This window comes from Trichoderma evansii (genome assembly GCF_050947405.1).
Source record: "Trichoderma evansii strain SZMC 28006 chromosome Unknown GGI43scaffold_29, whole genome shotgun sequence".
Classification (NCBI taxonomy): domain Eukaryota; kingdom Fungi; phylum Ascomycota; class Sordariomycetes; order Hypocreales; family Hypocreaceae; genus Trichoderma; species Trichoderma evansii.
Genome location: NW_028145177.1, coordinates 140,058 through 153,242, shown reverse-complemented (window position 1 = coordinate 153,242; position 13,185 = coordinate 140,058). Strand labels below are relative to the sequence as shown.

Below are 13,185 nucleotides of genomic sequence, written 5' to 3'. Positions count from 1 at the left end.
CCATAGGCGTGTAAGTGATCTGATATCTGTTCACTAATACAAATAATAAGTAAGCAAACACTTAACTTAAATCTATTGTTAAAGCGTCTAGGCCGCTAATCAGCCTTGGTCATGTATCCAAAAGGGTAATTCTATCCTATCTTGGCTACCTCTCATCGTTTTCTTGAGGTGGCTTAAAGCTACATTCTATTTCCGCTGGCTGTAGCCAAGTGCGAAGATTTCCCTGCTCTCACCTCGAGACCTCCGACAGCTCTTGTGAAACTTCATTGGCAACCCTGCAGATAAACTTGAGGAATATTGCTTGTAGCAAATAACTTGTAACATATTTAATATATATTGGGGTGTGTTGAGCGAAGGAGTGATGCCTATTACACTTTTTCGCTTTACACTCTCTCTCTTTAGCAAGGCCTCGCTATAAAGGCTCAAAAAGTTTAATTGCAGCGTTACACTACTATATTTAATGGCGCCGTAGGTGTTCTCGATTAAGAAGAAAGATTCCCATTTTAATTACTATGCCAGAAATGCAATAAACAGCTTCCTCATCTGTGTAGATCCATGTAGGAAGGCTCCCTAGTTCACATTGTCACTTGCTAAATGTTGGTAATCGTGGAGAACACACTTGGAGATGATCTTTGCAAACAGTTCTTAAACTTCACTTTGCATTGCAACAAAATACTGAGTCTATGCCAAGTGTAAATTTCCAAATCTCTATTGGTATATCTAAGCTTCTGGGCGAGTAAATGTCATGAAAAAATCCTGGATAATAGCGCTGGCCGAGATGTGTGTTGGGAAGTCTCCAGCTGCTATTTGAGAAAAGTTAATGTCTGTCGAAGCCCAGTCGTGCTCTAAGTATCATTGCGTTAGTTCAATTGGCCTACAAATAAAGATGTATAAATTAATCGAGGTTCATACTCTGATCATCGGTCTTGTAATGCTGTACAACGCCAGTCTGACCATTACACGTCCAGCTTAGGTGGTGGACATCGTCATTAAATAAGTCCTCTTGCTCGTATTGCTCTTCGCACTGGTTTCTTTGCGCCCACCAGCTCAACCTATAGATGTAAATATGAGTATAAAGTGTCACAAAGCTCGTGAATACTATAGTACTGAGGTTATATGTAACGGCTCACCAATCTGGAATGGCGGGCTCAATGCCACCTTCGCCTTCACCACCATCGTATTTGACGTCTGTGTCGGCGCCTCCATGGAATTCGAGAATTGGCACCGTCACACGAGCAGGCTCACAGTTTTCATGATTAGCATCGTTGTTGGTATAGAAAGACCCAGATGCAGGCGCGAAAGCCGCAAACTCGCCGCCAACCGTGGCGTTGCAAGCAATGGTGTCAACAAAGCCTCCGCCGATAGACAGGCCAGTAGCATAAATTCGGGCACTGTCAACGCAGTAGTTCTGTCTTATGTCCACCAACATATCCCAAACAAACTGTAAATCTTCTGGGACGGAGGCTTCGGAATAATTTGCACCAGCCCATGCTCCCCCAAGCCCGTTGGGATATACCATAATCTTGTCACCTGTATATTTGGAGCTATCGAGGCCGGTGTCAGCCTCGAAGAAGAAGCCAATACTGCTTGAGCCATGGAAACCTAGGATGGTTGGATACTGGTTATTCTCAGAGTAATTCGATGGCAGGTGTATTCCATAGCTGCGATCCACGCCACTGGATTTGATAGTGCGGTACTGCGTGATGCCGTTGAACCAGTGGCTCTTGCCGCAACCAGATGTATCGCCACCGGTGTATTTGGCGACTGCTGACGCGTGGATCGCGGACAGGACGAGTAAGCTGAGGCCTGTAACTTTCATTCTGACTGCAGGTAGGGGATTACAGATCGATGGCGCTAGTGGGAGATCTCTCACTCTTATGAAAAGTTTATAACTTCCCCAGTGTATTTACATAGATCTTGAGGCAATTTAAAGACTTATAAACCGACGCAGTTGCCCATATTCACGTGTTCATTAAAGGCTATAGTTCATTAACGAGCTCCTGTTGCGCAAATATGCTTCAAAATACGAAGCACTAATTAGGAAGGTCTCCAGTTCCACGCGACTTTGATGAAAGTTTCCGGCGCGCTAATCATGCTCCTGTAAGTCACGGATCGCCCGAGATACTGTTTGAGGCATATGAGCCGGTCATCGGTCGCCTTTTTTTTTGTCCTGCTGCCTAAGCGAATAGTGGCACCGTTACCACAGGTCTAAATTGATACATTTTTACTTTCAGGGAATCTGGCTGAAAGTTTGCATGTTTGCGGCCATGACTTACAAAACGCTGGAATGTCCACCTTTTCCCGCCACTCGGTCACCTCTCGGTAAAATACTCTCTCAGTGACAACACCTTTCTCAGCATCAGTCCATAAACGTTGCACGCATCCATCGGCTCTCATTTCAGACGAGCATTTGAGTCGCTCGAGTCCTTGAGAATACAAATCTGGAAGTGGGCACGGAATTCTATCACTTCTCAAGCCTATTATCGCATCACCAACAACGATTAAAAACGCCGATAGAGCAGCTCAAACATCATGATTTGTATTTCAGGGAGATGAATCGATAAATTGTGCTAATAGCTAACTTAATGGAGCGAAGTAGCTAACCACGCCCTCTTTACCTCCACTTGTTGTTCCAGCCAGCCTGTTCGATGACGAATGCAATGGCAAGCTCAGAAAAGCGTGCCATGTGCTAGGGTGACCTTAGCAATTTGCTCTGCAAAAGTTTTCGGAGATTACTTACATCAAGAGAGAAGGTTCCAGTCTCATCATCAACATTCATTGTGTCCTTGTCAGTATGAATGTACGAGTCGTATTCACCAGCGGCGGGATTGCCTTCCGACGCAAAGGCGGCGGGGTATCCAAGCTGTGTATAAGACATGTAGTCCGAACCAGCACCACTGGTCTCGTTAGTTACAATGATACATCGCAAGAATTTGGAGTAGAAATCGGTCTTACGCAGGCAGAGTGAATATTTCGGCGGGAATGGAAATATACTCATTGGCCAGGGCCGCTGCCCAGCTCGTCAAAGGCGCATCCGCCTCAGTCTCGATGAATCCAATAGATTCAGTAGCATTCTTTGCAATGAATGCAGTCATATCCTAAGCAAAGAATTAATACTCCAAATCTTTGGTCGAATGGATCCTGATATACTTACAAACTCCATCATGGCGCCGATTTTAGCTCCTGATTCTTTCTTATATCGCGCAACGGCCTGGCTGCCCAGCAAACCGCCTTCCTCGGCCGCATACCAATGGAACTCAACTGGTCCATTGGTAGGAACGAAGCCGCTCTCTGCGAGAACACGGAAAGCTTCGAGAATGCTCACTGTGCCGGAGCAATCATCATCTGCACCTGGAGCAGGAAGTAGCGGGAACAAGTAGTTCATGGAGTCTTGGTGTGCGCCGATAATGGTCAACGGCTGCGAGAAATCTCTCACTTTGGGCTCAAATCGAGCAATAATTGAAGATTGAGGGAATGTATGGGTAAAAAACTCGAGAGATATGTGAGTATGGAACGGGGCATCCTTGATGATCTAATAGTAAGGACGTTAGTACGCTGGTGTAATCGAGCAATAATACTAATAATAACCCAGACGACTCATACCTCAGCAATATGATCGTGAAGCCACTGCGAGCTTCGCTCGCCAGTGACACTGCCAAAATATCGTGTATAATAGCTTGTCATGTGCTTAAGGACATCGTGCATCTTATCAATAGAGACAAGAGGCAGCAAAGACTTCACGAGCCCTTGATGGCTGAGCTTGGGCAAGTCTGCGTAGTATTTTTAGCAATTGCCAAATCAACTCTACTAACATATCTTTAAGCATTCAAACTTACGAGCTTTACCAGCCAATGTGTTGACCTGCTCTTTGTAGAAGTCCTCGTGGTCAGTAATATCGGTGAATTGCTTTCCCTGGCGTTTGAGGCGCATCTTGTCTCCTTCTGTCATCCATTGGGCACTTGATTCGCCAAAGACGCGCAGCAAGCGCGGCTCAGCCAGCTGTTCAGCAGCCTCGGGATGCAGCGCAACAAACGCATCAACAGGGTCTGGATACTTCTCCAAAGCCGCAAGAATGGCCGGGTCGACTTGATGCTGCTTGGCTCCAGTGGTGAGATGGACTTGGGCTTCCTGGGACGCGGAACTGGTGGAGATCATGCCCGTGCTCAGTAGGAGCAGCGAGCTGGTACAGATTGACTTAAGCATGTTGACAGGTGGTCGCGCTACGACTCTTGCTACAGTATTAAAACCAATAAAGTGCGGCGACAGTGCTGAGAGAGTGACGCAAAAGCCCTCACAGTTGATGATTGGGATGCCAAGTTCGAGTCGTGTGTTTGTTTGATGAGGCCGTGAAGCTAAGGCGGTCTTAGACCCCACTTCTCAAGGCGGAGTTGTCTGGCCAATGGGCCGGATCCCGTACCCCAGAGATAAGGGCCAGCGAACAGGGGGATTTCTGTTTTATTCGCACGCGCTGAAGCCTAAAATTGCGAATCCGAGTCTAGTTCATTAGAAAGCAGTTATACAAATTGCAATTGCTCAGGGAGCTGCCAAGCGGCATGTCCTTATCCGTGTAACTAAAAAGCCTATATATGATTTATATGCATCGAAGTTTATCATGGAAGCTTTCTGGGAGTGCTTTAACAGGCAAAACGATCTGGCGTGGCTAAAGCATGACAAATCGCCCCTTTCCCCGCTGTATGCTAACCCATTCACTGAATAGTACACTTGTGCCCCACAGAAGAGTGAACAATGTGAGTACGCAGTGTATTACTGTAGGTACGGAATAAGAGTACGTGTACCTACCTGAGCTCAGTAGCGACCGCCTCGTTAAGCCAGGCGCAGAACTTTAGGATAGGAGAGATTACTACGGATCTATCTACATGTAGTTCTGCCTCTTCGAGTAACTATTTAATGAGCAAGACTTAATTTTGTGTGCTATTCGCGGGTATCTGGACGGTCTTGCCAGATCCAGCACAACAATCTACATATATCTTATACCATGTTATAAATTAAAAGAAATGGTCGTTGGTCGTCAATCTCAAACGCTATTTGATACTTTGGAAAGAATACCTAGATTCATTATATAACAAACCATTACTTACCTACAAGTCAACTCTGGAAGATCTTTTATGTTTAAACTCAAAGTAATAGGACAAGTAGTAGTCGGAAGACAGTGTCGGCTACAGCGAGGATTCTAGCGGAGGTCAGCTACAGGCATAATGCGTGTATGCATAAGGTTCGGGCACTCACACATGGGTGAGCGATCAATAGCGGATATGCTGTACTGCCAGCTCACCAGATACGCTCATAGGCTATTCTAGCTTCTAGTTTCTTGTAATATCAAAAACCGCCACCATCTGAAATATTCCGTTAAACACATGAGCTGTTCAATGCTAAAAATCTTTATTTCCATGCATTTAGACAGATAATGAAGTCTAATATTATATACTGCAATGATAAGAATGTTGAATGGCTCGAGTAGGCCATATTCTAGCATTTGGATGTACAATTTCACCGAGATGAATAGCAACATATGTATACTATGTATAGCTGGACATCATTACTAGAACATGAGAGTGAGCCCCAAAGAGAGGCATAATCTTACATTGGTGTGGTTGGGTTTTGCGAAATACAACTCGCAAAAAGGCAAAATGTCTGTCGCAACTCGGTGGCTGGATGGTTGCTTCGTACTGTTAACATTAATGTCGTCATAAAGCATTTATTGCCATATTGGGTTGGCATTGGTATAGGCTTCTATGCATTTAATATTAGGGCAGCACTTTTAAATGGTGGATCACAGGATAAATGCATGTACGCCCATTATGGGGCGTCACTGCCAATAATAAACACTGTTCATATTTGGTGTGAGGCAGAGCCTGATGTCGTGTAAATGTGAATTTCCAGCGCATCATCGACATAGGGTATTTAATCGCTTTGAAGCCAAAGATTGGTCAGATTGACAGAACAGCATGTTGCATGCTGCAATGTTCAATTTATATCTGTGCCCAACATGGACGGGGCGGCTATCAGCAGTCTAACGGCGAGGATTTGACTGACTACTTGTGAAGTTCTCTTTGGTCCACGTATTTGTTTGCCAGTTCAACGAAATGATTATGATTTATTAGTTGCAATGTTTTATTAAATCCACATATTCGTTTCAACCCTCTTTTGATGGCAGGACCTAATACAAATTGACAAGATTGGGTAGCTAAGCATTATGCTTGCTTCAAAACTATTAATTCAACCGAAAAGATTTTACTGCAATAAACGAGTAATGTGACTACTTTCTGCATTCAGCCCCTCTTATTTTCAATGATATTGAAAGTTTTGATGCACGCAGTAGTGCCCAATACTGAGTGAGCTTGGGTTCCAAAAAATGCATTCGGGTAACATTGAACATGTTGTGGCTTTCACGTTCATGGTATTTATAGAGCAACCTTAACGCATCACTCTAATCTCAGATCTCCAGGTAATCAATCATATTCTTTTATTTCACCAATAGCATTTGAAAAAGAGAAAGTGACCATGGAGGAGAAACAATTGCCACACAAGGAATACACCATCGGGTGGATTTGTGCGCTGCCACTTGAGCAAACTGCCGCAATGTACATGCTTGATGAGAGGCATAAGGATCTCCAAAACCCAGAAAAAGATGAAAATACTTACACTCTTGGAAAAGTTGGTGGACATAATGTGGTCATTGTCGGCCTACCTAAGGGCAGGATCGGTACTAATGACTCAGCAGCGGCTGTTACGCGAATGTCATCTACTTTTCCCAATATTAAGTTCGGTATAATGGTAGGAGTTGGAGGAGGTATTCCTGAGAAAACACGGCTTGGAGACGTGGTCATTTGCTCTGCCGTCGATACAAATTCCGGTGTTGTTCAACATGATATGGGCAAAGCTCATGCTGATGGTCAATTTGAGACAAAAGGGTCTCTGTGTGGCCCACCAACAGCTGTGCTCACAGCTTTAGCAAAGTTCCAGGCTGACCCACGGACTCCAAGAACGATGCGCAAGCATTTGGACGACATGGCAGAATTTCCTGATGTTGATGAAAGTTTTCTGAAGTCGGATTCTCTCGAAGATATTTTATTTGAGTCTGATTATAGGCATGTGAATAAGGGCAAAGATTGCAGCGGTTGCGACAAGTCGAGGATAGTACAAAGGGAGCCCAGACGTGCTAAGATACACTACGGATTGATCGCATCAGGCAATACAATGGTCAAGGATGCCAAGGTTCGGGACGAACTCTGCAAGAGATATAACGACAACCTCTTCTGTATAGAGATGGAGGCCGCAGGGCTCATGAATAATTTTCCCTGTGTTGTTATTCGAGGGATATGCGACTACGCGGATTCGCATGCGGGCAAAAAGTGGCAAAACTATGCCGCAGCAGTTGCAGCAGCATGTACAAAGACACTCTTGGGAGTAGTGCCTGAGCGCGAAGTCCGCAACCTTCAATCTGTACAAGGTAAGATGGCTTTAAAGGACACATAACTCACACCAACGATATGCTGAGATAAACCATTCAATCAGATTCGATCGCTTTCAGCAGCATTAGAACCTCAAGAGGATATGATACACAGAATCACGCAGCCAATTCTCCTCCACCCAGTATGTCATTATTTGCGTAAAGCTATTCGATCTTTACTGACACTATCATGGCTTTGGCAGCGCCTACGAAATCCGAGGGCACTACAGCATCTCCAACTCCTATGCTCGAATGGCCAGATACAAGTTATCATAACAACTCTTCAGGCATGGCTTATTTGAAAATTGGAGAACAAAAGTATCCCATAAATCATTTGATTCAAATGTTCGGAGAATCATTTTTAAACAAACATGCTGCACAGGACACTGAAGAAGCATTGGCAAATCTCCCTCATGGCAGTAGCCAAGGGGCACATGATACCACAGAGGAGATCGATCATATACCAACACCGCCCCAGTCGCCAAAGCAAGATGTCCATGGGCACACGCGTCATCCAGAAAGTGGAACTAGCCTTCGGCGTACGAACACAGACCCAGATTCAACACAGCCTCTTCCCAGTAGCGAAGCCTCTGATTCCCCTTCCAAACCTATGCTACGAAGTGGTACGACTTTCCCTTTGGACAAGCATTCCAGCACTGGCTCCCCAGTTTTTTTCGATGCAATTAAGACGGGGGATATCGCCACTATTAAAAGACAGCTGCAGAACGGCATCGATTTGGAGATAACTGATGAGTTTGGCTGTACACCCCTATGGCGTGCCGTGGACATTGGTCATCGCAATGTTATCCAATTACTTCTTAATAATGGTGCGAACTATGAGGCGAAAAATTTTGGCGGACAGAATGTCTTAGGGTGGGCATTGGATAAAGACAAACATGATATCGTTGACATGGTTTGTAAGATAATGGATACGAAATCTCAGCGATGATGGAAATGCTCACGAGAGAGATTAATTAAACAAGCGATGGTCCATATAAGCGCTATTTGAAGTGAAATAATAGGAGGCTTTATCCCCCATATCAAAATCAGTGGTCTATACTCGGTGGCCGAAGCTACTACATTAGGGAAGGTATGCGGCTCTTAGACGGATGCCGCGTCAATGCAGCTGCTTGATGGCAGAGCGATGAGAGGTTTGTGGGTGCATATACGGTTTCATTAAAGAGAGGTATTCGGTGTTTACACACGTGTAGCTTGTAGGATGGAAGAGGGGCATGCTACTCACATGTATCTAAAGAAAGTCCTGTCAAATTTCACTTCTAGCCATTCGGCATAAGGGCGGGTACTCTGCCGGCATGTACAGCCTATAACACCCACCAACAACTATGTACTTCCAATACGCGTTGCCCCGTTTCTTTAGCGGCAATAACCGTGCGATATATTATAAACAGTGATGAGCAAAGTGGCTGAATTGTAATCCTAGATCTGATAAAAAAAAAAATGAGGAAGTGAAGGTAGAAATCAGCAAACCGCATTAGCACAATTATGCGTTCGTGGTAGCAAAGAAGTCGCAATGGGTTATGTAAGGATGGTGCAAGGGCGGTAGCTCGGTGTGTTTTGTGACAGTATTGCATCGAATGACATTTCACAGCACAAAAATATAAGAGCCGCATGTCTTGGCTATGACACCGCCTGTCCTAACGACGTGTGCTTTACAAGAGCATTGGATGGAGCATATCCGCTGCTTTATCTGCCAATCGTAATAAGTGTGTGGTGGCCGTAGCATTTCGGTCATTGCATGGGGCTAATGCTTTCGAATGGTCGAAGGTGAGGGCAAGTGGCTTGAAGTGCATTGTCACGCGAAGAGCTGGCAGCGTTTGAATGGTCCGATACTGGCATGCCGCGGGGTTGCATGACTCGTACATATCATTTGAATAGAAGTTGTAGCTCAATAAAAGTTACTAACAAGCCGATATCTATGTCACCGAATATGACTATCGCGAGTCAGCCATTAGGCCCAACTTCTATTCATACCCAAGAGTTCGAAGTCTAGCCAAATGTACGTAAATATACATTCAATATACATTCACTGGAATAACTGCGGCTACATGATGGAGAGCAGAACGCCTACTTGATAGAGAGAATCTCACGCTGCGTCAAGAATCACCAACTGTATTATGTGTCGTTCTGTTTCCGCACACAAAGCCTCAGCGCTCAGTAAACGTCGTTTTCGCCTAATCTTTTAAGGATTTGCCATATTCTAGAGAACCTTCAACCCTTAGCACTACGCAAGCTCGACTCATTTCAATATTTATGATACATTCCCTTCGTACGCGAATCGCCAGGATCTGACTCTGCGATTGAACCCCCAAAATTCGATGCGACCGCTGGTGTAACAACGCACGCGCCCTTTCATCTAAGCCCCAAGCCCCGCCTCGCAACAGACGAGTTCCGACGATACAATACTGAAATGATCGATAAAAATAAGACAAGAGACAAGAAATAATGGGTTCTGTAAATCGAAGAAAACGCGAATCGCCCAAGAATAAGGTCCTTGCAGAGCTGAACAAGTTGGTTGGGTTGAAAGAAGTCAAAGAGCAGTTCAATAATATAGAAGGCTGCGTTCGTATCTGCTCTCTCCAAGGAACGAACCCCCGAACAGAGCGGTGGCATGCCGTTTTCCAAGGCAATCCTGGAACAGGTAAGCCTTATTCTTCTGTCCCTTGTGAGAGCAAATTATTCACAAGGCCATGACAGGAAAAACTACAGTGGCCAGACTATATGCTAGATTTTTACGGTGCATGGAGATTGTAAAATCCAAAACATATAAAGAGACATCTGGTGCACAGCTGGTATGCATGGGGCCAAGAGAGGTCAAGGAGTTGTTCGACGTATCTGGGATTAACCCACTTCAGGGTCTGTTGGGCACAAGAGCTCAACAGCCGTCTCGTGGAGGCCATTCTGACGACGATGGTGATGATGGAAATGATCCCACATCATTTGTCCGCACTACTTCTGCCCTCGAGCCTGGCTGTTTAAAAGATGGCGGTGTTCTATTTGTGGACGAGGCCTATCAGTTAACTACTCCGCATGTGCCCAACTCCGGTCGCCAAGTTCTCGATATTATTCTTACAGAGATTGAAATCAACGTCGGCAACTTAGTTGTCATTTTTGCAGGATATAAAGAAGAACTTGAATCATTTTTTGGACACAATCCTGGATTGAAAAGCCGAATTCCTCATACTCTTCAGTTTTCAGATTTTACTGATCAAGAGCTGTTACAAACTCTCGTCAGTCAAATTGAAAGGAAATACAAAGGCAGGATGAGAGTCGAGGATGGAATGCATGGAAAATACATGCGCGTGGCTATTCGTCGACTAGCTCGCAGCCGAGGAAAGAAGGGATTCGGAAACGCTCGCGCTGTGGAAAATATATTGTCCAAAATTTGGGAGCGTCAAGCAAAACGCCTTTCCAAACGTAAAAATCTAACGGACAAAGAAGTTTTTACCTTTACGAAGGAAGATATCCTTGGACCAAATCCTACCGATGTTAGATTGACAAGCTTGGCTTGGACAAAGCTTCAGCAGCTTACCGGACTGGAAGAGGTAAAGAAATCGATTAATAACATGTTTGAAGCGCTTGAGATGAACTATCGTCGAGAAATGGCCGAAAAGGCACCATTGAGTTTCTCTTTGAATCGAATATTTGTCGGGTCTCCTGGCACTGGTAAAACAACCGTGGCAAAGTTGTACGGGCAGATATTAGTCGATTTGGGCTTCCTCAGCAACGGCGAGGGTGCGTATATAGATCTATTTGTTCTTTTATTTTTTTCTCTATAATATTGAAATGTATTGCTAATATATGAGAAGTTGTTACAAAAAATCCTGCAGACTTTATAGGCGAGGCTGTCGGAAAATCGGAAGCACAGACGAAAGCCATACTTTTGGCAGCAGTCGGTAAGGTCTTAATCATCGATGAAGCTTATATGCTGGATCCTGGCGAAGCATCTAAGCGCAGCGATACATACAGAGGCGCCGTTCTCGATACACTTGTTGCCGAAGTGCAAAGCGTTCCTGGAGAAGACCGTTGCGTGATTTTGCTTGGCTATGAAGATAGGCTGATGGAAATGTTCCGCAATGCCAATCCCGGGCTTTCGGGAAGATTTGCCGCCGACAAACCATTTCGTTTCGAAGACTTCAACCAAGCTCAACTTTGGGAAATCCTGCAGAGGAAATTGGGGGCTCGAAACTTAAAATCGACACCTGAAGGCTTAAGAGCTGCCATGGAGGTCTTGAACCGAGCCCGAATGCGACAGGACTTCAGTAATGGAAGGGAAGTTGATAATCTTATCTCGTCTGCCATGGAAAATAACCTACAAAGACAGTCAAAAGTAGGCGCATCTAACTATGGTCATGACATGATCTTAAGCCAAGAGGATTTTGACCCGAATCATGGTCGTGCACAACACGCATCTGCCATTGTAGAGCTGCTCTACAAAATAAAGTATCGAGCGATATTATCTTCCAATTGGAGCAGTATCAAAGGCTAATTCAGGCAACAAAATCACGGAGATTTGGTACAACCTCGATCATCCCAAAATCTTTCATTTTTAAAGGGCCCTCAGGTTCGTACCATGGCCATTTTCAAGCGGATGTGCTCTTGTTATTACTTGCAAGCACATCGAGAAGAGCTAGATTCTAACCGTAATAGGTACTGGGAAGACTACGGTTGCTCGGTATATGAGTACTTTATTGCACGATCTGGGAATCCTATCCACCGACAAGATATTCGTTGAATGCTCAGCGGCAGACTTCATTGGTGAGCACGTGGGCCATACTGCTCCCAAGACTAGATCACAATTTATGAAAGGCCTCGGAGGCGTCCTATATATCGACGATGCCCACCAGCTTATGGAAGGTGGGTACGCTACCGAAGCAATCAATGAGCTTGTTCGACTTCTACAAAAGCATAGCGAGAATATTGTTATGATCTTGGCGGGTCCATCTCACGAGATTGAAGCACTCATGGCGAAAGCGCATGGCATCGGCGGCTCTGTTTTTAAAGAACTCACCTTCGAAAAACTCACCGCTTCGGAATGTCTGGCTCTCCTTAAGCGACTGCTGGGAGAAAATGGAATCAGTAGCAGCATTTTTAACGATCAGATTGTGAATTGCTTCGTAAATCAATTCGAAATACTCTGCAACCTGAATCATTGGAGAAACGCTAATGATATACGATCGTTATCGGATTGGATGGTAACAGATGTTCTCACTAATAATATCCCTGGTGGCCAGTTGGGCAATGGATTGCATCTCGCGGTAGAGAGGGCCAATTTCTTTTTCCAGAAGATGTTTCAGATAAAGTCTGCCATGCATATGAACGATCCCAACAACATAATGGAAGCTTTCCGCCAAACAGAGGCGGCTCAACTGTCAATTAGCTACCATATGCCAGAAAACAAACCGCAAGCATATTTTAATGATCAGGTTACATGTATGCAGACTAACAAAGCCGAAGAGCCTGCCACAATTAAAGAGGAGGCATATTGCGCATATGATGAGCAGGTGAACAAAATTAAGTCTATACAACAAGTTTTGCAATCCATCGGTCAGTGTGAAGCGGGGTTTGATTGAGTCAGGGAGGGAAGTGGCTATAGGTGTAAGGGGGGGAGCCATTACGTGCCTGACAGCCACTACGTGCCTGACAGCCAAGTCCAGACATACGCGTCGTGATCCCTAGATAGAGATGAAGATGGA

The 13,185-nt window shown here is 44.9% G+C and overlaps 3 protein-coding genes across 3 annotated transcripts; 2 read left to right on the top strand and 1 right to left on the bottom strand.

Moving 5' to 3' along the window:
- Positions 1-720: 720 nt before the first annotated feature.
- On the bottom strand, positions 721-4,203 carry GGI43DRAFT_425892 (uncharacterized protein; the record flags this gene model as incomplete). The annotated part of the gene is made up of 9 exons (XM_083208563.1): positions 721-845; positions 913-1,052; positions 1,131-1,820; positions 2,619-2,689; positions 2,741-2,897; positions 2,956-3,098; positions 3,155-3,532; positions 3,604-3,770; positions 3,837-4,203. The coding sequence occupies 9 exons, from the start codon at positions 4,201-4,203 to the stop codon at positions 721-723; spliced, it is 2,238 nt and encodes a 745-aa protein (XP_083056027.1).
- Positions 4,204-6,440: 2,237 nt separating this feature from the next.
- GGI43DRAFT_416838 (nucleoside phosphorylase domain-containing protein) lies at positions 6,441-9,002 on the top strand. Its single transcript, XM_083207348.1, has 3 exons — positions 6,441-7,471; positions 7,537-7,614; positions 7,675-9,002. Exons 1-3 carry the CDS (start codon positions 6,523-6,525, stop codon positions 8,418-8,420), a joined length of 1,773 nt encoding a protein of 590 aa, XP_083056026.1. The 5' UTR covers positions 6,441-6,522; the 3' UTR covers positions 8,421-9,002.
- Positions 9,003-9,934: 932 nt separating this feature from the next.
- GGI43DRAFT_425890 (P-loop containing nucleoside triphosphate hydrolase protein) lies at positions 9,935-13,062 on the top strand (the record flags this gene model as incomplete). Its single annotated transcript, XM_083208562.1, has 5 exons — positions 9,935-10,130; positions 10,262-11,224; positions 11,320-11,883; positions 11,916-12,053; positions 12,140-13,062. The coding sequence occupies 5 exons, from the start codon at positions 9,935-9,937 to the stop codon at positions 13,060-13,062; spliced, it is 2,784 nt and encodes a 927-aa protein (XP_083056025.1).
- Positions 13,063-13,185: the final 123 nt, after the last annotated feature.

Excerpts from the sequence above, each read along its gene's own strand:
- GGI43DRAFT_416838 (XM_083207348.1), top strand. The coding sequence starts at position 6,523 with ATGGAGGAGAAACAATTGCCACACAAGGAATACACCATCGGGTGGATT. Across the intron at positions 7,472-7,536 it reads CAACCTTCAATCTGTACAAG|ATTCGATCGCTTTCAGCAGC; the intron begins GTAAGATGGCTT and ends CCATTCAATCAG. Across the intron at positions 7,615-7,674 it reads AGCCAATTCTCCTCCACCCA|CGCCTACGAAATCCGAGGGC; the intron begins GTATGTCATTAT and ends TGGCTTTGGCAG.